General features: G+C 40.4%; 1 protein-coding gene across 6 annotated transcripts in view; it reads right to left on the reverse strand.

Annotated features, from left to right (window-relative positions):
* PCNX1 (pecanex 1) overlaps window positions 1–23259 on the reverse strand; it is a 193755-nt gene that overhangs the window by 38594 nt on the left and 131902 nt on the right. For all 6 annotated transcript variants that reach the window (XM_062181387.1, XM_062181386.1, XM_062181383.1 and 3 more), the window contains 8 exons: window positions 22704–22813; window positions 22203–22308; window positions 19564–19656; window positions 15620–15770; window positions 9699–9840; window positions 8828–9005; window positions 5196–5304; window positions 3126–3255 (listed from right to left, as the gene is read on the reverse strand). In XM_062181387.1, the coding sequence (XP_062037371.1) occupies window positions 3126–3255; window positions 5196–5304; window positions 8828–9005; window positions 9699–9840; window positions 15620–15770; window positions 19564–19656; window positions 22203–22308; window positions 22704–22813 (1019 nt within the window). The remainder of the gene's footprint in view (window positions 1–3125; window positions 3256–5195; window positions 5305–8827; window positions 9006–9698; window positions 9841–15619; window positions 15771–19563; window positions 19657–22202; window positions 22309–22703; window positions 22814–23259) is intronic.

The following is a 23259-nucleotide window of genomic DNA, read 5'->3' on the forward strand; positions in this document are numbered from 1 at the left end:
AAAGACAGTTCTGCTTCATTTTAAAGTACAAAGGTTGTCTTGAGTGAAAACATTTGTGTAACTGAATTGCAAACTGAACTGCTGCCTTTTCTCCCTTGAAATATCTTTTTTATTTCATCAGCTGATGTAAAAACCCGAGATTATGAAGATGTGGGTATTTAACAGATTTTTCTAAGAAAGGAAAAAAAGTCTTCTTTCTTGGAATATAATTGGCAACATCTGTTGACAGTGACAAACTTCAAGCTTTTAAGTAAAAATCTAAATTATGGAAAATATATATCACCAGGATCTTGATAGTTTTCTTTTGAAATTGGTAGTGACAGTACTGAACACTGTTTTTTAAACATTGTGTAATGCAATGTGGCAGAATGTGGAAGATCTATATTATTCAGTGAACCAAAACTTTCCAAATGATCAATAAGTAATGTTATAAAATGATGCACGCATGAAAGATCAAAATATAAAACAGAGTGGTGAATTCTGATCTAACAGAGTTCCAAAAGCTCACAGATAGTTTTAGATTGCACAAATTTAGTGAATTTTAGAAAAATCAAAGAAAAAATAGCCACATTTGTCCTAAAAAGGCTATGAAATTACTTTTTTACATTTCAACATATATCTGAATGAGTCTAGATTTTCTTCATATACTTCAATCAAAACAATATTCAACAGAATTGAATGCAAAAACATATTAAAAAATTCAGCCAGATTCTGTCCTGGTTGCCCCTCTTCCAGTCCAGCTCTCTGCTGTGGCCCGGGAAAGCAGTGGAGAATGGCCCAAGTATTTGGGCCCTGCACCTGCATGGGAGACCAGGAGGAAGCACTTAGCTCCTGGCTTTGGATCGGCACAGCGCGCCGGCCGTGACAGCCATTTGAGGGGGTGAACCAATGGAAGGAAGACCTTTCTCTCTTTCTCTCTCACTGTCTAACTCTGCCGGTCCAAAAAAAACACATTCAGCTCTTGGGGCTGGTGCTGAGGTGTAGCGGGTAAAGCTGCTGTCTGCAGTGCTGGCATCCCATATGGTTGCAGGTTCGAATGCTGGCTGTTCCACTTCTGATCCAGCTCTCTGCGATAGCCTGGGAAAACAGTAGAAGATGTCCCAAATGCTTGGGCCCCTGCACTGGCACAGAACTGGAAGACACTCCCAGCTCTTGGCTTCCGATTGGCCCAGCTCTGGCCGTTGCAGCCATTTGGGGAGTGAATCAGCGATGGAAGATTTCTCTCTCTCTCTATCTCTGCCTCTGTAACTCTGCATTTCAGATAAATAAATAAATCTTAAAAAAAATTAGAAGTGATTTAAAAAAATTCAGCTCTTAATACGCCAAACATTAAGAGATTAGCAAAACTGTAAAACAATGCCACTCTCCTCAATCAATTTTTCTAGCGAGCAGAGACATATACTTATTCTTAATTTTAAAATGTTATATATGTTGGCCGGCGCCATGGCTTAACAGGCTAATCCTCTGCCTTGCAGCGCTGGCACACCGGGTTCTAGTCCCGGTCGGGGTGCCGGATTCTATCCCAGTTTCCCCTCTTCCAGGCCAGCTCTCTGCTATGGCCCAGGAAGGCAGTGGAGGATGGCCCAAGTCCTTGGGCCCTGCACCTGCATGGGAGACCAGGAGAAGCACCTGGCTCCTGGCTTCGGATCAGCGAGATGCGCCGGCCGCAGCGGCCATTGGAGGGTGAACCAACGGCAAAAAGGAAGACCTTTCTCTCTGTCTCTCTCTCTCACTATCCACTCTGCCTGTCAAAAAAAAAAAAAAATAAAGTTATATATGTTAACATGTAATAGATATATTATTTTTAAATTAATTAAAATGGATATTTGAAATTTTTATAAAATTTTTCTATTACTGGAAATATTGGTAGATAAAATGCATATTTAAAAATATTTGGGGTGGGGATTTGAACTAGTGGTTAAGAAACCCACATCAGAGTGCCTGGGTTAAACCCTCAGCTCCAGCTTCTGATTCCAGCCTCCTACTAACGTGGACCCTCAAGTAGTTAGGATCCTGCCACTCTGTGGGGAATCTGGATTGAGTTCCCGGCTCCCAGTTTTGGCCCCTGGCTGCTGAAGGCATCTGAGGGAATAAGCCAGCAAATGGAAGTGCATACGTGCTCTGTCTCTGCCTCTTAAATAATCAAAAATAATAACCAAAAACTGGGGTATTTGCAATAAATTTTTAAGAGTATTAAGGAGTGTTGAGACCAAAAAGTTTTAAGAATTGCTGCCACAGAACATTATTTGGTGTTAAAAGTTGGTACAGGAGATTAGCATAAAAATATTAATGAAATTCACCAAAAGGAGAAATACCAAAAGTAGTTTTAGATCAAGGAACAGAGTAGAGTTCCAATCCTACTAGCTAACACATTGTTTAACAGTTGAGATCAGTTTTCACCTGTTAAATATGCCAGTGTGTGGAAGTACAACCAGAAAGGGCAGTCACGGGCATGGCCAGAACAACTATAAATCAGCACAAACCCTCGCAAATCATGCTTGAATCAGCATGTTTACATTAAAACTTTGGAAACATTTATGCTCCATACATAACTCAGGAATTTCCTTTCTAAGAACTCTTCCTTAGATACAACGGGATTTGGAGGGGACAGTACATACAAGGCAATTAGGTTGAATTGCTAGCCTAAACAGAAAGGAAGAAAAAACTTCATATCCAAAGATATCATTAACATTTTATCTTCATGAAAAAGCAGAAGTAACTTAGAAATGCTTAGTGCTGGAAATAACCAGCTGTTTCTAAGGAAATTATCAGGTAGCTAACTGTAACTGTTAAAACGATACAGTGACGTAACACTGCATAGAATAAAGCTCCCCAGTATTATTAATGTGGAACCGCGCTATTCTACGAAATAGCACTGAAAGCAAAAAGAAGCAAAAATTTATACTTTCAATTAGAACCATGTTTTTAAAAATGTGCAAAGTAGAAAAACAGAGGGAATGAATAATTTTCCCCAAATTCTTCTATTTTTTATAAAATTCTCAAATTTTAAGAATTTTTATAGATTTTAGCAAAACTAAAACAAATTATGAACCATAAATGACTTGTAATACTAATGCTGTCAATATGCCATACACAATTATCTTTCAAGTGATCATTTTACTCACTTGTAGTCTCTCTCCCAGAATTTCACAGGTCGAACATATGAAGTGATGAATATGGCGCTTCCCAGGAAGGGGTTCAGGGGAGTGGAGAAGAAAGCTGAGACAGCAGCCTGAACAAACAACATGGCTGAATCTACGGGAAAACTGGTTAAGGAATTCAGCGTTCATCTGAGCACATGCCCTACTACCATACCAAAACCCAAACCAAACCCAACCCAAAAAACCCTCGTAAACACATTTAGACTACCACAATTAGAGAAACAAACTTCACCAGAAAAATACAGAGGAGTGTCATTCAACAGCATAAGGAGGTACCAGGAGAAAGGCACGAGAAGTACAATCTGTGTGATGTTTTCAAAGGAGTCCAATAAATGTAAGGTGACCTCAGAGAGTTCATGGAAAATATGCATTGTCTTCTTCAATTTTTACACAGAATTTTTGAAGCCTCCTTGTATGTGCTAATGTGTACAATGTTAATTCAAAAAGTTTATGGGAAAATGGAAGTAAAAGGTAAGTTTAAGGGTGGGCATTTGGCCTATAGGCTTAAGACACTGGTTGGGAAGCCTGCATCCCATATTGGAGTGCTTGAGTTCAAGTCCTGGCTCCACTCCTGATTCCAGCTTCCTGCTAATGAGGACCCCAGGAGGTAGCAGGTGATAGCTCAAGTATTTGGGTTCCTGCCACCATGTGGGAGGTCTGGATTGTGTTCCCAGCTCCTGGCTTTGACCTGGAACAGCACCAGCCCCACAAGGGAAATGACAAAGCAGACAGGAATTCTGGCTCTTCTCTCTCTCAAATTTTTTTCCCTCAAAGATCAATTTATTTATTTGAAAGAGTTACAGAGATGGAGAGGTTGAGGCAGAGAGAAAAGTCTTCATCTGCTGGTTCACTTCCCAAATGGCTGCAATGGCCAGGGTTAGGCTAGGCTGAAGCCATGAGCCAGGAGCTTCCTCTGGGTCTCCCACTTGGGTGGCAGGGGCCTAACACTTGGGCCATCTTTTACTGCTTTTCTCAGGCCATTAGCAGAGAGCTGGATTGGAAATGGAGCAGCGCCCACATGGGATGCTAGCATTGCATGTGGTGGCTTAACCTGCTATGCCACAGTGCCAGTCTCAGAAATAATTTTCAAAAGATGTTTATTTTGTTGCAAAACCTTAGAAATCCATGCATTGTTTTTTCATAATATGCATTTTCTATAAACTTTCTTAAGATTCTTCATATTTGTTAAAATTCTATATGTGAATCTTGTGGATAAATGTTTGGGTTTAATTTTCTAAAGTTTAAAATTAAAGTCTGCAAATATCAGAAGTCTGCATTTCAATATCATTACAGTCATTAATCTTTACTGTTGTTTAGAGAATACTTCCAAGAAATGAAAACAGAAAATTCTAGAAGCTTAATTACAATAATACTATGAAAAAACTGTTTTGTACCTTCATTTAAGAATTCTAAACATATTCATATGCATTAAAAATTCCTGGGCTTTGGCAAAGCAAGCATCTGGCCTACTGGTTAAGATGCCTGCATCCTACATTAGAGTACCTGGGTTCAATACCTGGCTTCTCACTACAGCTTCCTACTAATTCAGACCCTGGGAAGCAGCAATGATAGTTCAAGTAATTGGTTTCCTGTCAAACATGTGGGAGATCTGGACTGGGCCCCTGACTCCTAGATTTCACTCTGGTTCCTGGCTGGACCCAGGGCTATTGCAGACATTTGGGAATGAATGGAAGGCAGCTCTCCCCATCCCCATCTATCTCTTCCTACCTCTCAAATAAAAAGTAGAATCACTCCTGGACTTCAACATTCATATATGTAAACATTAACTTTTGTAATTAACTTGATTTCAAAAGCTAACAGTTCTCTCATGTTCACAAGATTTGTGAGCAACAAATGCTAATATATGCTAAACTAACAAAATCAGTATAGGTATGGACAACTAAAGAGTTTGACTTCCTAATAATTTTCATACAGTGAACTATATTCTATGCCTGTGAAAAGTCTGCCTATAAACTGACAATCTCATCAAAACTGTAAATGCCCACTCCTCTGAAGCGATAACGAGAAGGATACGGGGCACTGCAAAGGGCTGTGCAAAGGCGTGGAAAGCAGAGCCCCAGGTGATCTGCCACGGGGCAATGTAGGTATACACGAACTGCAATTTGTAAAGGAGTTCCCGAAGCTGCAGGGGAGAAGGAAAACCATCAGCGACTCATCATCAGGGATTTGAGCTAGAAAATAAGACTTGTAAAGTGCGTTTTCTTCCTAATTAGGGAAATGACACTGAAATTATTTTTTCATAATAGGACAAACTATATCAATGGCCAAAAAAATTTAGTTATTTTCTAACACACTATTTACAACTAAAGAAAGCTAACTTATGGGCCGGCGCCGTGGCTCAACAGGCTAATCCTCCGCCTTGCGGCGCCGGCACATAGGGTTCTAGTCCCGGTCAGGGCACCGATCCTGTCCCGGTTGCCCCTCTTCCAGGCCAGCTCTCTGCTGTGGCCAGGGAGGGCAGTGGAGGATGGCCCAAGTCCTTGGGCCCTGCACCCCATGGGAGACCAGGAGAAGCACCTGGCTCCTGCCATCGGATCAGCGCGGTGCGCCCGCCGCAGCGCGCTACCGTGGCGGCCATTGGAGGGTGAACCAACGGCAAAAGGAAGACCTTTCTCTCTGTCTCTCTCTCACTGTCCACTCTGCCTGTCAAAAAAAAAAAAAAAGAAAAAAAAAGAAAGCTAACTTATGGAGACAACTAAAGAAAGCTAACTCATGGAGTTCATTGTCTTAAAAAAAAAAAAAAAAGAAATCCTATGCCCTCTACTGGCCACATATATGCATTACTACTATTTGCAAGCATTAACAATAAAAGGTAAGAAGCAGCATAACAATTGTCCTAGAAAGAAAATCTAGAAGTCTGTAAAGCTTAAGTAATACACATGTTTATTTTATCCTAAGACACATTTTTGCCAGACTTTACTGCTGTGGAAACAGTATGCTTTAAGTGCAGTCAAAAGGAATTCCATATCAGAAGCTGTAACACAGCTGTTACTGCCTGCTTGAAAAGGAATTTAGTTATATGTAACAGTAACAAACATCCATTAATAACCTCAACTGTTGCCAACAGAAACACAATACACATTTTAATCTTATTTAAATCTGACTCTGTTTTAGTTGTTAGCTATGTCTTCAATGATGAAACTTGTTTCTCTGTGCAAGACTGACTGAATGACGGGCATGTCAAGGCCAACTCTCAACAGATCACATTAATGCAAGATGTTTTGACTAATTCCATGCCATGATTAGATAACAAACAATTTATCTCTTAAAATATTTTAGCTGATTTAGTTTATTATATTTAAATTTCATTTTAAAAAAATCACAACTCAACCAATTAGAAAATGCAGATAAACCCTCCTGTTCCAGGACTTGACTCAAAGTCTGTGGGCAATGCTTAGCACGAATGTACTCAGGACCACAGCAAGAAGCAGTAGCCTGACATCATCATGACACCACTTCAACTCTTTACTGTGACCTGGAAAATTCTTCAGATTCTAAAGAAACTGTGCTCAAATTTTGACTGTAACACTAAAGGAAAAATCGGATATGTAATTACATGGTTAAGTGGCATGAGGATAGTAACACTTTTGAATACATTTAATTTTTTCTTAAAAGGTTATCAAATCAATGGTGTACCTTACAGTAATATCTCAGAATAAAAAAAAAGTATGTATCCTTTGAATACTACCTGCCTATTATCACAGTTAAGTCTTATCTATTGAACATAACATGCAAATTCCTTACAGGAAGAACTTTCACTGTTTTGCTCATTGATGTAACCTAAACATCTAGAACAGTTCTGGAAAAAGCTATGCTTCCCAAAAATCGTAACAGATGAAAGCATTAAGAGTGCTTATTGTGGTGCAAAAAATTAAGCTTCCATTTGGGATATCTGCATCTCATACTGGAACACCAGTTCAAGTCCCAGCTACTCTACTTCTGACCCAGCTTCCTGCTAGTGCATCCTAGGAGGTAGCAGAGAATGACTCAAGTGCTTGGGCCCTGGTCACCCACATAGGATATCCAAACAGAGGTCAGGGTTCCTGGCTTTGGTCTAGCCCAGCCCTAGCTGTTCTGAGCACCTGGGGAGTAAATCAGCAGTTGGAAGCATCTCTCTTTATCTCCCTGTTATTCTACCCTTCAAGTGGATGAAAATAAACAAACATTTAAAATAAGTACTAACAAAATCCAAATCAACGCAGTGTTAGGTGTCACAACTAATGAGTGTTTGAAAGATTGTTCAGTTTATATTTTACTGCAACTTCTACTTTGTTCTAACTAGTGTAAGATGCAACGTAATTTTCAATCTAAATATTTAAATTTGATGAGAAACCACATGCTTCTTTATACAAACAATTCTCTGGTTAACTTCCTGGCTTCTTTCTTTGGTTAACAATCAGGCTCACTACAAGAAGTAGTAAATGATAAAATATATGTAAGTTAGTGGTTTAACAAATATAATACCAAAATATTTTAGAAATGATTACAATACTAAAATTGACTACCACTGAAACCTTGGTCAGATTAAAGATTTTCCATTGTTACCATTCCCATCCTAGGTCAGTCCTGTATATCACATCTGAATAATTATCCTATCCCTAGAGCTCTCGTCTATACTTTTAGGTTCTCTCTTCCCCAAATTATTCCAATGTGGCTGACCAAGCTCACTTTTTTTAAATTGAACTTTCAATGCGTTTTGGTGCTTCAGCTCTCTTATCAAATGAGATAACATAGGTCGAAGTCTTTTATATGTGGTGTTAACATAAAATCTAATCACTATTTAATTTATAAATAATACGACAGTACAACTTACTTCAGTTTAAAAAATAGTATGGTTTGGTGAAAAGATCCTTGGATTGGGAGGCAGAAGACCCGGGTTTTGTCACCTCATCTGAAAAGGACCTAAGAACATCTACTCTGATGCTATAGGTGAATACTTGGTTTTAGAAGAATTCTGCAAACCTCAGGGTCTTCAACGTAATTCTCATCCATCTAATCTCTGGTTGTCCCAACAAGGCCTCACGTCTTCATTCAGCTATCAAGTTATTATCTTCAGCTGCAATTTGCTCCTCCATGTATCCAGCAGCACAGAACCCAATTCCATTATTACCCCCTTTACTTCTAAAACCTATTCAAAACCACACCCCCTTTTGGAAGCTCTGAGAGAAGTATTTAAAAACTTAATGTTTCTCAAGCTTCTCTATACAACTTAACCTTACCCTCCTGTCTATAGCAATGAGAGACTCTTTCATGAATCACAGCGGCTGACATCGTTGAGGGCAGGGGTCAGGGCATCTTTTTTCAGACAGTGGTCATTTGGATATTTGTAACATTATCTACAGGCCATACACAATTACCAACTATAAATTACTTTGCTCTACACTTACTGAATTTTGAGTCTCATCTGATTGCTGGCAGGGCCAGACCAAACGATTTCACAGGTCTTATATGGCTTGTGGGCTGGACATTACCTACCTCTGGTTTAGGGATTTTAATGCTCCTAAATACTTGTTGATTGCAAAGAGATATTGCTTACTTAAAACAAAACACATGAAATGCAACGTACACATAACCTTCACTAGATAGTAGGTCACACAGAGGAATAGTTTTTCCACATAGGAATGCTCCACTCAATGAAAAACTACCTTGTTGAAGAGTATGGACATGAAGAAGAGATCCAACAGCATGGTCTCTGAAAAAGCTTCGTAGTCAAACTTGAAGAAGAGCACAGTGAAGATGACTGTGACGTACTGGTACGTAGGGCTGCTGAAGGACGAGCGCAGCAACTTCAAGCCAGCGATGGTGATCATCAAAGCACCGAGTCTATCCAGAGAGAAAGCACAGCTTAACAACACGTGGCCAAATCATCGTTTAATTCACCAGGCTTACAATGCAGAGGTCAAATTTAAACTTCTAAAAATGATTATATAGCTAAGTATATCAAATCCTGAAAGGAACTGACTGGTAAAACATTCTCTTTTAATAGTATGTAATAGGATTCTATGTTATATTCTATGTTATATGTTCTATTCTATGTTATATTATATGTTACATGTTAAAAAAAACAGTATTGGAATTCTGACTATTGGAATTTTGTTTCTAAACATTTCTATCATTTCCACATACACTGTGTCCAGTGCATGAAAGAACAATGCTTATTCAACAACATAAGTCTATTCTAGTGAGCATACAGGATGACCCTGTGGACAACTAGCCACCTGTATGGTACAATTTACAAATACAGTCACCTCCAAAACTTGCTTTCTAATATTAAAAATAAGCTTCTTTAATAAATATCCTAAAATATCAGCTGGCAATGAGATGTCTATAGTAGTTAATATGCCACAAACAGATGCATGTTCAAAAAAGTGAGATAGAAGACAAAACTTCACCTACATTTTTTAGCTCAACAGTGTTTTGCAACAAAAATACATTCAGTGAGTACCTGATACTTGATCAATAACTTCTGATATTGCTTATAATAGTCTCTTTAGATTAGGGGACTACTGTACTTACTCTGTATCCAGTTTCTTTGGACTAGCAATCGTCTCTGCACTGCTACTCAGTTCATTGAGGACAACCAAGGGATAGATGATATTCTTCTCCACAAAAAGAAGCCACACATGAAGTTTCTCAAACCACATCATAGTAGCTGCATCTAACAGTAAAATAAGTCAGGAAGATCACATGTCATCTAACATATAAAGCAGTAAGGCAACGTGATGAGAAAGGAAAATCTACGATGTAAATTTAGCTCTAAGTCATAAATTTAAAAGTGTTAAGAAATCCGGGGCTGGTGTTGTGGTGTAGTGGGTAGAGAAGCTGCCTGCGACACGGCCATCCCATATGGGCACCAGTTGGAGTCCCGGCTGTTCCACTTCCAAAACAGCTCCCTGCTAATGCGCCTGGGAAAGCAGCAGAGGTACTTGGCGCCTGTACCCACATGGGAGACTTGGAAGAAGCACCTGGCTCCTGGCTTTGGATGAGCCCAGCTCTGGCTAATAAGGCCATTTAGGGGTTGAACCAGCGGATAGAAGATCTCTTTCTCTGTCTCTCCTCCTCTCTCTAACTCTGCTTTTCAAATAAATTAATCTCTTTTTTTTTTTTAAAGGAGGAACTCCAATACCTTAATCAACTGTCAATTTACATGAACTCTGGTTTTTTTTTTGTTTTTGTTTTTTTTTGACAGGCAGAGTGGACAGTGAGAGAGACAGAGAGAAAGGTCTTCCTTTGCCGTTGGTTCACCCTCCAATGGCCGCTGCGGCTGGCGCGCTGCAGCCGGCATACCGCGCTGATCCGAAGCTGGGAGCCAGGTGCTTCTCCTGGTCTCCTACATGAACTCTGAACACAAATTTACAACTTACACATGACTCACATTTAGATGAATTTCATTTTAAACCTTAATTCTTGAAACCTCAGTTTGTTTACTTATTTTATTTGAGAGGCAGAGAGGCAGAAACAGAGCTCTCATCTTCCAGTTCAGTCCCCAAATGCCCATAAGTGGCCACGATTGGGCCAGAAAACCTATGTCTCCATGTGGGCACAGTGGTACTTGCACCATTAGCACCGCCTCCCAGCAGGGTCAGCAGCAGAAAGCTGGAATCAGAGTGGAGCCGGAGTCAAACCCAAACTCTCCAATGTGGGATGCAGGCATCCTACCAAGGCCAAGCACCCACACAGAAACCTCTGTTTTCAGGTGTAACATTGTCTCACGTATGCCTATAATGTGTGGAGAAAAGATTACTGAGGATTAGCAGCCTCCCCTCCTTTCAAAAATAAATGATATATTATCTAGTTTTTTTCCTTTTTCTTAAAACTTACTTATTTGAAAAGTAGAACAACAGAAAGAGAGGGACAGACAGAGGAAAGGAGATCTTCTATCCACTGCTTCATACCCCAAATGCCCCCAACCGCTGGGGCTATGCCAGGCCAGGCCAGGCCAGGAGTCAGGAACGCCTTCCAGGTCTCCCATGAGGATGGCGGGACCGCAAGCATTTGGGCCATCAACTGCTGCCTCCTGGAGCATCAGCAGGAAGTTGGATCGGAAGCACAAAGTAGCTGGACTCAAACCGGGCACTCTGACATGGGACGTGGGTGCTCCCAGCTGAGGATTGATGCAGGGCAGCACAATGCCTGTGCCCATCATCTGTTTTTAGAATACTAAGCTACCTATACACACACATTGGAGAAAAATACCTCCGAGAAGCTATGAAAACATGTGATAGGAATTCATACCTCACGAGAGTTATTTTTCATTGCCAATATTTTTCTAACACTTCACTGGGGAAAGTGCGTAGGATAAGCTAAAGGATTTAAAATGCAGTTCTTTGGTTAACTAAAAACAGTATCACCTGGCTTTAGGAAGTTCTCTAAGAAATTTTTTTTTTCCTTCAGCTGTTAAAATCAGGAGGGAAAGAAACCCACTTTGTTATTATTTAATACTTTAGTAAGTCAAAAAATTTGTACTCATTCAAAATTTGCAGAAATTCAGACTAACTGTTTTGAAAAGATAAAAAACGAAAAGGAGGGCCTGCCATTATGGCACAGTAAGTAAAGCTGCTGTTTGCAATGCCAGCAAATCATATCAGATTGCCAGTTTGAGTCCTGCTGTTCTACTTACAATCCAATTCCCTGATAATGTGTTTGGGAAGCCAGCAGAAAATGCCTCAAGTATTTGGGCCCCTGTCACCCACAAGAGAGACCAGGATGGAGTTCCAGGCTCCTGGCTTTGGTCTGGCCCAGAGCACCAGCTGTTGTAGTCATTTGGGGGTGAAGAAATGGATGAAAGTTCTCTGTCTCCTTTTCCCTCTCTGTAACTTTACCTTTCAAATACATAAAATAAATCTTTTAAAAAAAGCAATAATGACTAATGGTTTACTTTAATGACAACTGTTGATCCTTAATACAAATGAGATTTACTTGATATCACTTACACAAATCTATAAAGGTGATACTAATAGTTTCACAATCATGGGGCCAGTATTGTGGCACAGAAGGTTAAGACACCACCTGCAAAGTCAGCATCTCACATGAGCTCCAGTTCAAGTCCTGTCTGCTCTGCTTCCTATCCAGGTCCCTGTTAATGCTCCTGGGAAGGCAGTGGGAGATGGCTCAAGTGCTTGAGCCCCCGGCACCCATGTGGAAGACCCAGATGGAGTTCCTGGCTCCTGGCAATAGCCTGGCCAAATTCCAGGCATTGGGGTCATTTGAGGAGTGAATCAGTGGATGGAAGATTGCTTTCTCTTTCTCTCTTTCTCCCCTGCCAACCTCTGTACCTCTTCCTTTTAAAAAAATAAGATAAATCTTAAAAAAAAAAAAAAAAAAAAAAAGTTCAGGAATGGTGCTATGGCCTAGCGGGTAAAAGCTGCATGCAGGACTCAAAAAAACCATATGGGATGCTGGTTTAAGTCCTGGCCGCTCCACTTCCAATCTAGCTCCCTGCTAATGGGTCTAGGAAAGCAGAAGATGGCCCAAGTCCTTGAGACCCTGCACCCACATGAGAGACCTGGAAGAAACCCTTGGCCTGTGCATAACCTAGTCCTGGCCGTTGTGGCCATTTGGGGAATGAAACAACAGATGGAAGATCTCTCTTTCTCTCTTTCAAATAAAAATAAAAATAAATAAATCTTCAAAAAAAAAGTTCACAGTCATAAAAACACCTCATTTTTAGTTATCTCCCTGATAGAAGGGACCAGAACATTCTTATATATAACTTGATGTCATTTTTTCTTATAAAAAGAGCATGTGTTTTATAAAAGTTTGGCACAAAACTATTGTTGCAATCGCTACACTAGTGTTATTTAAAAATTTTTAACATTATTTGTTTCATTTGAAAGCTGGAGGCAGAGAAAGAGATCTCTTATCCTCTAGTTCACTCCTCAAATGCCTACAGCAGGTACAATTGCGCCAGGCCAAAGACAGAAGTGAAGAACTCCATTCAGGTCCCCCAAGTGGGTGTCACAGACCCAAGTACTTGATTCATCACCTGTTGCCTCCCAGGAGGCTGGAATTCAGAGTGGAGCCAGGACTCATAGCCAGGTACTCTAATATGGGTTGTGGGCATCCCAACAGTATGTTAACATCCTGGTATCCCAAACACCAACCCCAATGTTTTCTTTATCTCCCCAGGACAAAACTGATAATCAAGATTACAGTAACATGATGCTTCACTCAATCTGACTAAAAGACCCATGAGAATGTAAAGGCAAGTTTGGTACAGAAATCTTTCAGAGTCTCTAAAATAGTCAAGTCACCTTTAAAAAACTGAATAATTCATTCTCTTTATAGTAAAGTCTAGGAGAAAAAGCTGACTTATTTAATCAGTGGCTTATTTAATTTAATTATATTATTTAGTTAATACAATTAATGGCATAGGTATTAACTTTTAATCTCTCTCTAAAGTGAGGAAATACAGTATAGACCATGGAACCAGGGAGTAAGAACTGAACACTGAAAACAGCAAAGACAAAAATCAGAGTTACAGTGGTATGGAAAATGTTTACCAAGAACACATCTTTTTGAATCATTGTATACTTTATTGCAAATCTGAACTAATAATAGCAATTACAAAATAGTTATTTCTCCTCTTATCAACTCTTTTACCCTGGTCGTACACAGTATCTCCAGTAAAAACAGGAGCAAAGCCTTTTCTTTCCTCTCTATCCTGTTTTAAGTTAAAAATACAGGGCAGGCCCTGTAGTGTAGTGAGCTAAGCTTCTTCCTGTGGCACCAGTATCCCACATGGGTGCTGGTTCATGTCCCGGCTGCTCCTCTTCTGATCCGGCTCTCTGCTATGGCCTGGGAAAGCATTGGAAGATGGCCCAAGTGCTTGGGCCCATGCACCTACGTGGGAGACCCAGAAGAAGCTCCTGGCTCCTGGCTTCGGATCGGCACAGCTCTGCCAGTTGAGACCGTTTGGGGAGTGCACCAGCCATCATGGAAGACCTCTCTGTGTCTCTCTCTGTGTAACTCTACCTCTCAAATAAATAAATAAAATCTTTTAAGTTAAAAATATTTCAAATAGAGGCCTTAGAGGATTGGCTCATCTATAGAGGACAAGAAAAACTGATTAGGTGGAGGATTAGAAATAAAAGTCACACATTTTGAGATCTGATTTTTTTTTTTTTTTTTTAATTTACTTGAAAGGCAGAGTTAGAGAGAGAGGAGGAGAGACAGGGACAGTGCATGCAGACAAGACAGAGAGAGAGAAAAGAGAAAAGAACCTGCTGTTCACTGCCCAAATAGCCCCAACAGCCATGACCAGGCCAGGCCAAAGCCAGGAGTCAGGAACTTTTTCCAGGTCTCCCACATGGGCGCAGAGTCCCAAGCACTTGTCATCTTGTACCACTTTCCCAGGTGCATTAGCAGGGAGCTGGACTGGAAGTGGAGCAGCCAGGTCTTGAACCAGCACTCATATGGGATACTGGTGTTGCAGGAGGAGGCTTAATCCACTACACCACAACACTAGCCCTGAGAGCTGATCATTGTATATAGCCCTTGTCTATATTCTTGAGGAACAGTGGTTTTTCTATTTACTACTTGTCGAATTCATTACTTAGTGAAGGAAAACTTATGATTATAAAGTAAACTGGAAGTATGTCAATGTAAAAATTAAAAAAAAAATAAGGAAGGAGGAGGGAGCGTGGGAGTGAGGTAGGGTAGGAAGTATAATTATTCCCTTAAAACTGTATATATGAAATATATGAAATTTGATCCCATTATACATTTTTAAAAAATTGTAAAAAAAGACAGGTCACAGATGTACACAGAAAGACCCCTCAATGAAAGGTCTCTGTGGAATGATTTAGAAAACGAGAAGCAAAGTTTAGGAGGGTGCTTCCAGAAGTCTGTGGGAATGGAATTAAAAGGTTTATTTTGATACAAAACATTTTTGAGGGGCTGGCATTCCACATGGGTGCCAGTTCATGTCCTGGCTGCTCCACTTCCAATCCAGTTGCCTGCAATGACTTAGGAAAAGGAGCAGGAGGTAGCTCAAATGTCTGGGCCTCTGCCACCCATGAGGAAGATCCAGATAAAGCTCCTGGCTTTAGCCTGGCACAGCCTTGGCCACTGCAGCCATCTGAGGAGTGAATCAGTAGATAGAAGATCTCTGTCTCCCCTCCTCTCGGTAACTCTTTCAAATAAATAAATCTGTCTTTTAAAAAAAATTGAAATCCATGCAGTTTTTCCATAATACAGATTCCTCCTGAGTTTTGTGAATGCCCCTTAGATTCTGTGGGAACGTGGCAAGGCTTCAGCTGAAATTACAGCATCCTGTGAGAGATCTGATTCATTAACAGCTTCAAATCTAAACACAAGAAACATAAGCCAAAGTGTTACTCGATGATACTAAACTAACTTGAGTCACCTATCAGCACAGTCAAGGGAAGGAAAAAGAAACCTCATAGTCTTAAGAAGAGTACAAATGAAATACTTACTTCGAACTTCATACTGATTATACTCCACTGTCTTCAGCAGAGGGTGCGAGAAACAGTGCCATGGTAGCTGCTTTCTAACTTGAGGCAGTACATAATGGGTCACAAAACCCACAAAGCCAACCAATGCATACAACACATACTTGAGAGCAGGCTGAAAGAAAAATAAAGTTGAGAAAATTAGGAGTGAATCTGAGACACACAGAACTAAACTGTCAGTTCAGTTTTCAATTTGATAACGACAAACAGCAAAGTCAATTTCATTTTTTTAAACTGTGTTTTGCCCATTGATGTGACTGTTTCTTTACTTTCTTTTTTTAGATTTATTTAAAAGGCAGAATGACAGAGAGAGAGAGAGGGAAAGAGAGAGGGACAAAGAGAGAGAAAGAGAGAGAGAGAGAGAGACAGAGATCTTCTATTTGTTGGTTCACTCTAAAATGGTTGCAAAGACTGGGCTGGGCCAAGATGAAGCCAGAAGCAAGGAACTCTGTCTAGATTTCCCAGGTGAGTGGCAGGGGCCCAAGTACTTGGGCCATCATCCATCGCTCTCCCAAGCACATTAAGCAGGGAGCCAGATCTGAAGCAGAGCAGCCAGCACTCTGATATGTGATGCCGTAAGCAGTGGCTTAACCCACTGTGTCACAATGTCCGCCTCACAAAGTCCATTTTAGATACTAAGAACTAAGCGTTTATCTACAGTTAACATTAAATCAGTCATGAGACTTAGTGGCTGTTCATACAGATATACTTCAAAATACGTTAACCATTTTCTTTGGTGTCTCATTTGTGCGGTGAGGGTGGCCTGAGTTATACTGGTTCCTAGCCCAAGAACATTCTAGGTGACTTTCAGAGCAATGAATTACATTGTTTCAACTAGCAGAAAATAAAACCTGAACTAACTAAAACTGTAAGTCTGCGAGAAGAACAGAATGGAATGAGAAAAGAAGGTATTCTATTTTTGTGCCTCGGCATGGTATATTATTAGGAACGAATTCTTATGTATGACTAAATTCACAGAAGAGGGAATTCAAGCATCATTTCTTCAAACATTCAGACTGCAAGTCATATGTTTAGAAACTCTGGAACCTCTTGGACATCTCTTCTGCACCCTGAAGGCCCATTTAACCTTACTCAGCTCGCAAGTGTTCACAATCAACAATTCAAAATGCTAAAGAAGAAAAACTAGCAAAAATGATAAATAAAACTAAATAATTCAGCTTTTGCTCTTGGCAAAGCCAGTGCTCCCTCAGCTATGGAGATGGAGCACAAAGTCTGGAGAGACCAAGGCAATACAGCTCACCAGAAGAGAGGTTGTCCCACAGAGAAAACTGCATAGAGAGAACTCTGGAGATGGCCAGTGGCACTTCCTGAAGTATTCACAGGAATACCACTCAGTGCATGCACGTAGTGAAACCACACAAGGCCAGGCAAACTATGCGAAGGGATCAGACAGGAGTACCCAGCATCCAGCACTTACACAGGGCTAAAAGATTGTCTGTCCCCAAAAGCCAGACTGGACCTCCGATCCACAAGGCACTGCACTCAGTAGTGGGGGATACTGCCCTCTATACTACATGTGGCCCTGATCCCACCTCAGAAATCTTAAAAGGAAGAACTGAAAGAACCAAACTGTTAATAATAATATCCTAGAAAAAAATTCAAGAATATTTCTAGAAATACAAACATATGCAACATCTAACAGAATAAAATTTATAGTGCTTGTTACTCAATAAAACATTCCCACTGCGTGCAAAGAATTAGGAAACTCATGACCCACAGTGAAAAAAACATTCATCAGAAGTAACCTGTATGTGACAGCGATTTTAGAATTAGCAGAGAAGAAAACTGCATGTGTTCAAAAAGATAGGTTGAGGCAGAGAAATATTAAATAGGAGACCTAGATAAACTTCCAAAGATAAAATCGTAAATTCTGAGTTGAAAAATACACTAGGTGGGATTATTGGAAGATTTCGCATTAGAGAAAAAGGGATTAGTGAATTTAAAGATGTATCAATGGAAACTATCCAAAATTAAAACACGGTAGAAAGGAACTAAAATGCATGAAGCATTAAGGCATCTGTGCGACCACTTTCAAAGGTCTAATACATACGCCGCTGGAGCCCAGGAGGCAGAGTGGGGCGGGTGGGAAGCCTAAGCACGGACAGCAGAGCAGCTTAAGTAACGACAGCCAAGTTTTCCAAATCTGATAACAATTATAAACCATAGATAACATGAATCCCAAACACAAAACAGAAGGAAAACTACATGAGGAAACCTCATAATCAGATTATGCACAACTTGTGATGAAAAAAAAAATTTTTTTTTTGATAGGCAGAGTGGACAGTGAGAGAGAGAAAGGTCTTCCTTTGCCATGGGTTCACCCTCCAATGGCCGCTGCGGCCGGCGCACCGCACTAATCCGAAAGCAGGAGCCAGGTGCTTCTCCTGGTCTCCCATGGGGTGCAGGGCCCAAGCACTTGGGCCATCCTCCACTGGACTCCCTGGCCACAGCAGAGAGCTGGCCTGGAAGAGGGGCAACTGGGACAGGATCTGGTGCCCTGACCGGGACTAGAACCCAGTGTGCCAGCGCCGCAAGGCAGAGGATTAGCCTAGTGAGCCGCGGCGCCAGCCGAAAAAAAAATCTTATAAGCAGCAGAGAAATAACAAGTTATCTGGAGAAATACAGGTAACAGCAGGGGCAGGCATGTGGTGTAGTGGTTAAGATGCTGCTGCCATCTCCTATCAGACCACCTGGGTTCAAGTTCTGGCTCCACTCCCAATTCCAGCTTCCTGCTGATGCACACCTTGGGAGGCAGCAGGTGATGGCTCGAGTAGTTGAGTCCCTGCCATCCACGTGAGAACCTGGACTGAGTTCCTGGCTTCTGACTTTGGCCTGGCCCAGTCCCAGCTATTGAGGACATTTGGGGAACAAACTGGTGAATGGGAGATCTTTACCTATCATTGCTTTTCAAATAAATTAATAAAAAAATAAAGATAATAGATTTCTTATCAAAAGCAGTATCAAGAAGACATCTTAAGTAATGAAGGAAAAAAGTCACCTTAGAATTTTACACCTACTGAAGGATTTTTCAATACCAGTGATAAAAAGACCCTTTAAGAAATATAGAAGTTGAGAGAATTTGCACATTCCTACTAGAAGAAATATTCTAGGAAATCTTTCAGGAGAAGAAAAATGCTAACATTTGCAAATATAAATCTACAAAAAAGAATGGAGAGCTGTAAGCACAGAAATTACATGGCCAACAGATGACCAGAACTGGACTTAAGGAACAAGACTTGAGGGGCCTCAGCCACACCTCAATCTGACTGTAGCTAAGATGTGGACTTGCAGCTGAACTTGCAGGGGGTTTCAGGAAGGAGCAAGTGCACTCTGCAGAGGGAGGGTTGTGAATCATGGAGGCCAGAGAGTACACCATGACAGTCAGCCACAACACATGCTCCTGGCCTCCTGCTATTTACACCTGTACATATTCCCTGCCCACACTGTACCAGGGTTGGTCTATGTGATCAACAGACGATGGAAGAAATGGTTGTGTGTCATTTCCCATAGGTTACTAGAGTGCAGAGCCTGTTTCTGCCTCTTTTCCTCTAGGATCACTTGCTCTGGGGAAACCAGCTGTCATTTCAGGAGGACACTCGGGCAGCCTATAGTGAGGACCGCAAGGGGAAGAGCTGAGCTCAGCACAGAACACAGGGTCTGCAAACAATGAGCCTCAGATGATTGCAGAACCAGCAAAAATCCTGTTGTAGCATCACCCAGATAAGCCAGTCCCGGATCCATGACCCAGATAAATCTTGGGAAAATATCTGACGTTAAACCAGATAAGAAGTCACCTACAAATATTTTGGTGCTACAGAAAAACATCAAATCAGAAATGAGTCCAAAGAAAAATATTTCCTCATTGAAATAACAAAACGACTGCTTACCTGCAATGCTGTAAACACTGTGCTCACGTGGATCGCGAAATACAGCACACCAATCACAATGCACACCACCAGGTCAGACTGCAAGCGCTCGCTCTGAGACACAAAGGAAAAATCAGACAATCTTTATGTTTGTTAAAGTGCTTCCTTTATTTCCAAACAGCAAAGCTTAAGAAATAATACATCCTTTACTAACTTGGAAACCGCAACTAGGAAAAAAATTATTTACATTATATTTTTTAAAAGATTTTATTTATTTATTTGAGAGGCAGAGTTAAAGACAGTGAGAGGGAGAGACAGAGAGAGAGAAGTCTGCCTTCCGCAGGTTCACTCCCCCAAAGTGGTTGCAACAGTTGGCAGCTGCGCCAATCTAAAGCAGCCAGGAGCTGGGAGCTTCCTCTGGGTCTCCCACGTGGGTGCAGGGGACCAAGGACTTGGGCCATCTTCTACTGCTTTCCCAGGCCACAGCAGAGAGCTGGATCGGAAGAAGAGCAGCTGGGACCAGGACTGGCGCCCATTTGGGATGCCAGAGCCGCAGACAGAGGACTAACCTATGGTGCCACAGCACCAGCCCCTACATTATATTGTGAGGCAGTTTTGTATTTCTAAAGTTTTCTTTTTCTTTTTTTTCTTTTTGACAGGCAGAGTTAGACAGTGAGAGAGAGAGAGAGAGAGCCAGAGAGAAAGATGTTCCTTCCGTTGGTTCACCCCCTAAATGGCCACTACGACCAGAGCACTGCGACAATCTGAAACCAGGAGCCAGGTGCTTCTCCTGGTCTCCCATGCAGGTGCAGGGCCCAAGCACTTGGGCCATCCTCCACTGCCCTCCAGGGCCACAGCAGAGAGCTGGACTGGAAGAGGAGCAACTGGGACAGAATCTGGTGCCCCAACTGGGACTAGAACCTGGGGTGCCGGCACCACAGGCAGAAGATTAGCCTAATGAGCCGAGGTGCCGGGCTCTAAAGTTTTCTAAAGAATATGTCAACAGCCCAAGTCCATTCAAAGTAAATATTGCTTATTCAACATTTATATACATTCAGTCTTTCATAAATGGAAATAACATAAAAAAGGACCAAGAAAATGTTTTATTCTACAAAGCAGATAGGAAACCTACAGTAGTCATTTATCAAACAATTAAATAAATACAGCCAACATTATAATTCACTGAATTACAATATTTTAGAATTTACTTAAGTAGGTTAATTTAGTACAGGCTATTGGTATCTCCTTAAACCTAGAAAACACACACACTTTTCAGACTGTCCTTGAGAAACAAAACCCTCTAAGACTAGTAAATGACTTACAAGGACATAATTTTTATCAACAAGAAACAACAAAATGTGCCTTAAAAAAGTTAATGCAGTAGTCCTCCCTTATTTGAGACCCTCCTGTGATGTCTGAAACTATGAACAATGTGGACTGCTCCATACTACACCAACAGCCCAGAGAGCCACTACATCATTAAAGAGGTGGGAGCATCAACAGCACCCATTTACTGAACAATGACTTACAAAGTGAGATTTCTTCATGCTACTAACAATGGTATATAACTTAAAACGTATGAAATGTTTATTTCTGAAATCCTTCATTTAATATTTTCAGACTAAGGCTAACTCCAGGTATTTGAAACTGTGGAAAGTAAAGTCAGAGAGAGCAAAATCAAGGATAAGAGGAAACCACTGTACCCACATTTAAGATCCTAGTCTAAACTGAATAAGATTAAAAATTCTATGACCAATAAAAATAGTTAATTTTACTTGACATAAGAAGAAATGTTTAATGTATCATACTACACAGAAACCAAGTTTAAGGAATGAGTGTTTCTTACATACTGAGTATCCGTTATCTGAAATGCTTGGGCCAAAAGTGTCTTGGATTCAGATTTTTTTGGGATTTGAGACTGTCTGCATATACATAATGAGATCTCTTGGGGATGAGACCAAAATCTAAGCATGAACTTCACATGTGCATCATATAATACCTTATACACAGAGCCTGAAGGTAATTTTACACAGTATCTTTCGTGGTCCTCACATTTTTGACTGTGGTATTTTTCATGTGTGGCACTCAAAAACTTATCAGATTTTGGAGTACTTTGGATTTTCAGCTTACAAATGTTTGATCTGCATGTCAAAATTTGAAATGAAGACAGCCAACAATGTATTATTAATCTCACTCAATGTAACTACCTTTTTCAAGAATTACTAAAAACTTTCAAAAAGGATTCATTATATAATATGATCAAATCTCTAAAATGTGTCTTTTAGGTGATTTCAAAAGCTAAAACTTGAGCCAGTGTTGTGGCCTAGCTAGTAAAACTGCCACCTCCGACACCTGCATGCTGTATGGACGCTGGTTCAACTCCTGCCTCCTCCACTTCCAGTCCTGCTTCATGTTCAGGTGCCTGGGAAAGCAGCAGAAGATGGCTCAAGTGCTTGGGCCTCAGCACCCAGGTGGAAGACCCAGAAGAAGCTCTGGCTCCCGGCTTCAGTCTGGCCCAGCTTTGGCCACTGAGGCCATTTGGAGTGTGAACCAGAGAATGGATGATTTCTCTCTCTCTCTCTCTCTCTCTCTCTCTCTCTTTGCAGCTCCACCTTACAAATAAATTAATAAATCTTTAGGAAAAAAAAGCTAAAACTTACAACAGAATTTCTAAGTTTTTCAGGCAATGGGTCTTTTACTTCAGACAGAGGGTCTTCTGGATTTTTCTCTTCTGTTTTTGGAAAAATTTTGGATTGCACCAGAGAGCTTTACATTAAAAGGAGAGAGAAAATAATTAATACAGACAAAATCTGAAAATCAAAAATTAAAATGCCAAATAAAGTTTATGATAGAAAACCAAGTGATTCAAGTATATTTCATTGGTAGCAAATAAGAAATTCTAAAAAGTTTAAGATATCACAAATAAGCACATAGTGAAAAATTTTATATTAAACATTTTAATACTTGGAGGCAAAAACTAACACTCTCAACTAACACGGTTACAACGAGTCAAACTTAGTATATTCTGAAACCCAATTCACAGCAATAGATCAGGCCAGTAGCATTTTGCAAAGGCACTGGAAAGGAGACTTTGGAAGTTACCTGAAAGAAATACCAACTTATTTTATTTCTTTAACTTAATGAAAACTGATTTTACTTACAAAAGTACAGATGGATCACTGCTCTGTCGGCTGAGATGATAGGATACTGCTACTAATAAACCACAAAAGATGGAGAAAAGTACTGGAATATGCTGACCATCCCAAGAATCCTGTCAAAAAAAGTTAATAGATTGATATGCTTCTAAATTTACCATCTACCATGTATGTAATCCTTTTATGTCAGTATTTTGGAGAAACACAAGTTAAATTCAACAACAATTTTTAAAGAATTATTTATTTATTTGAAAGGCAGAGTTACAGAAACAGAAAGGGAGAAACAGAGATCTTTCATCTGCTGGTTCACTCCCCATCTCAGCACCAAGATCCGGATTCATTGTTGTGTTTCGGAACTGTCTCGGTTTTCTCACACATGTACTCTTCCAAAAGAACTTTTAAAACAGTCAAAATTCCAAAAAGTATTCCATCTCATTGGAATTACACTGAATGTATGGCTGCTTTGAGGAGAAGGCAAAATCTTTAAAGGACTACGGAATTGTTTTGTATCCTGATGGGGTACAGATTACACAGGTGTACATTACTTATTTTCAGAAAAAGG

This window comes from Lepus europaeus, chromosome 22, assembly GCF_033115175.1.
Source record: "Lepus europaeus isolate LE1 chromosome 22, mLepTim1.pri, whole genome shotgun sequence".
In the NCBI taxonomy this organism is placed as follows: domain Eukaryota; kingdom Metazoa; phylum Chordata; class Mammalia; order Lagomorpha; family Leporidae; genus Lepus; species Lepus europaeus.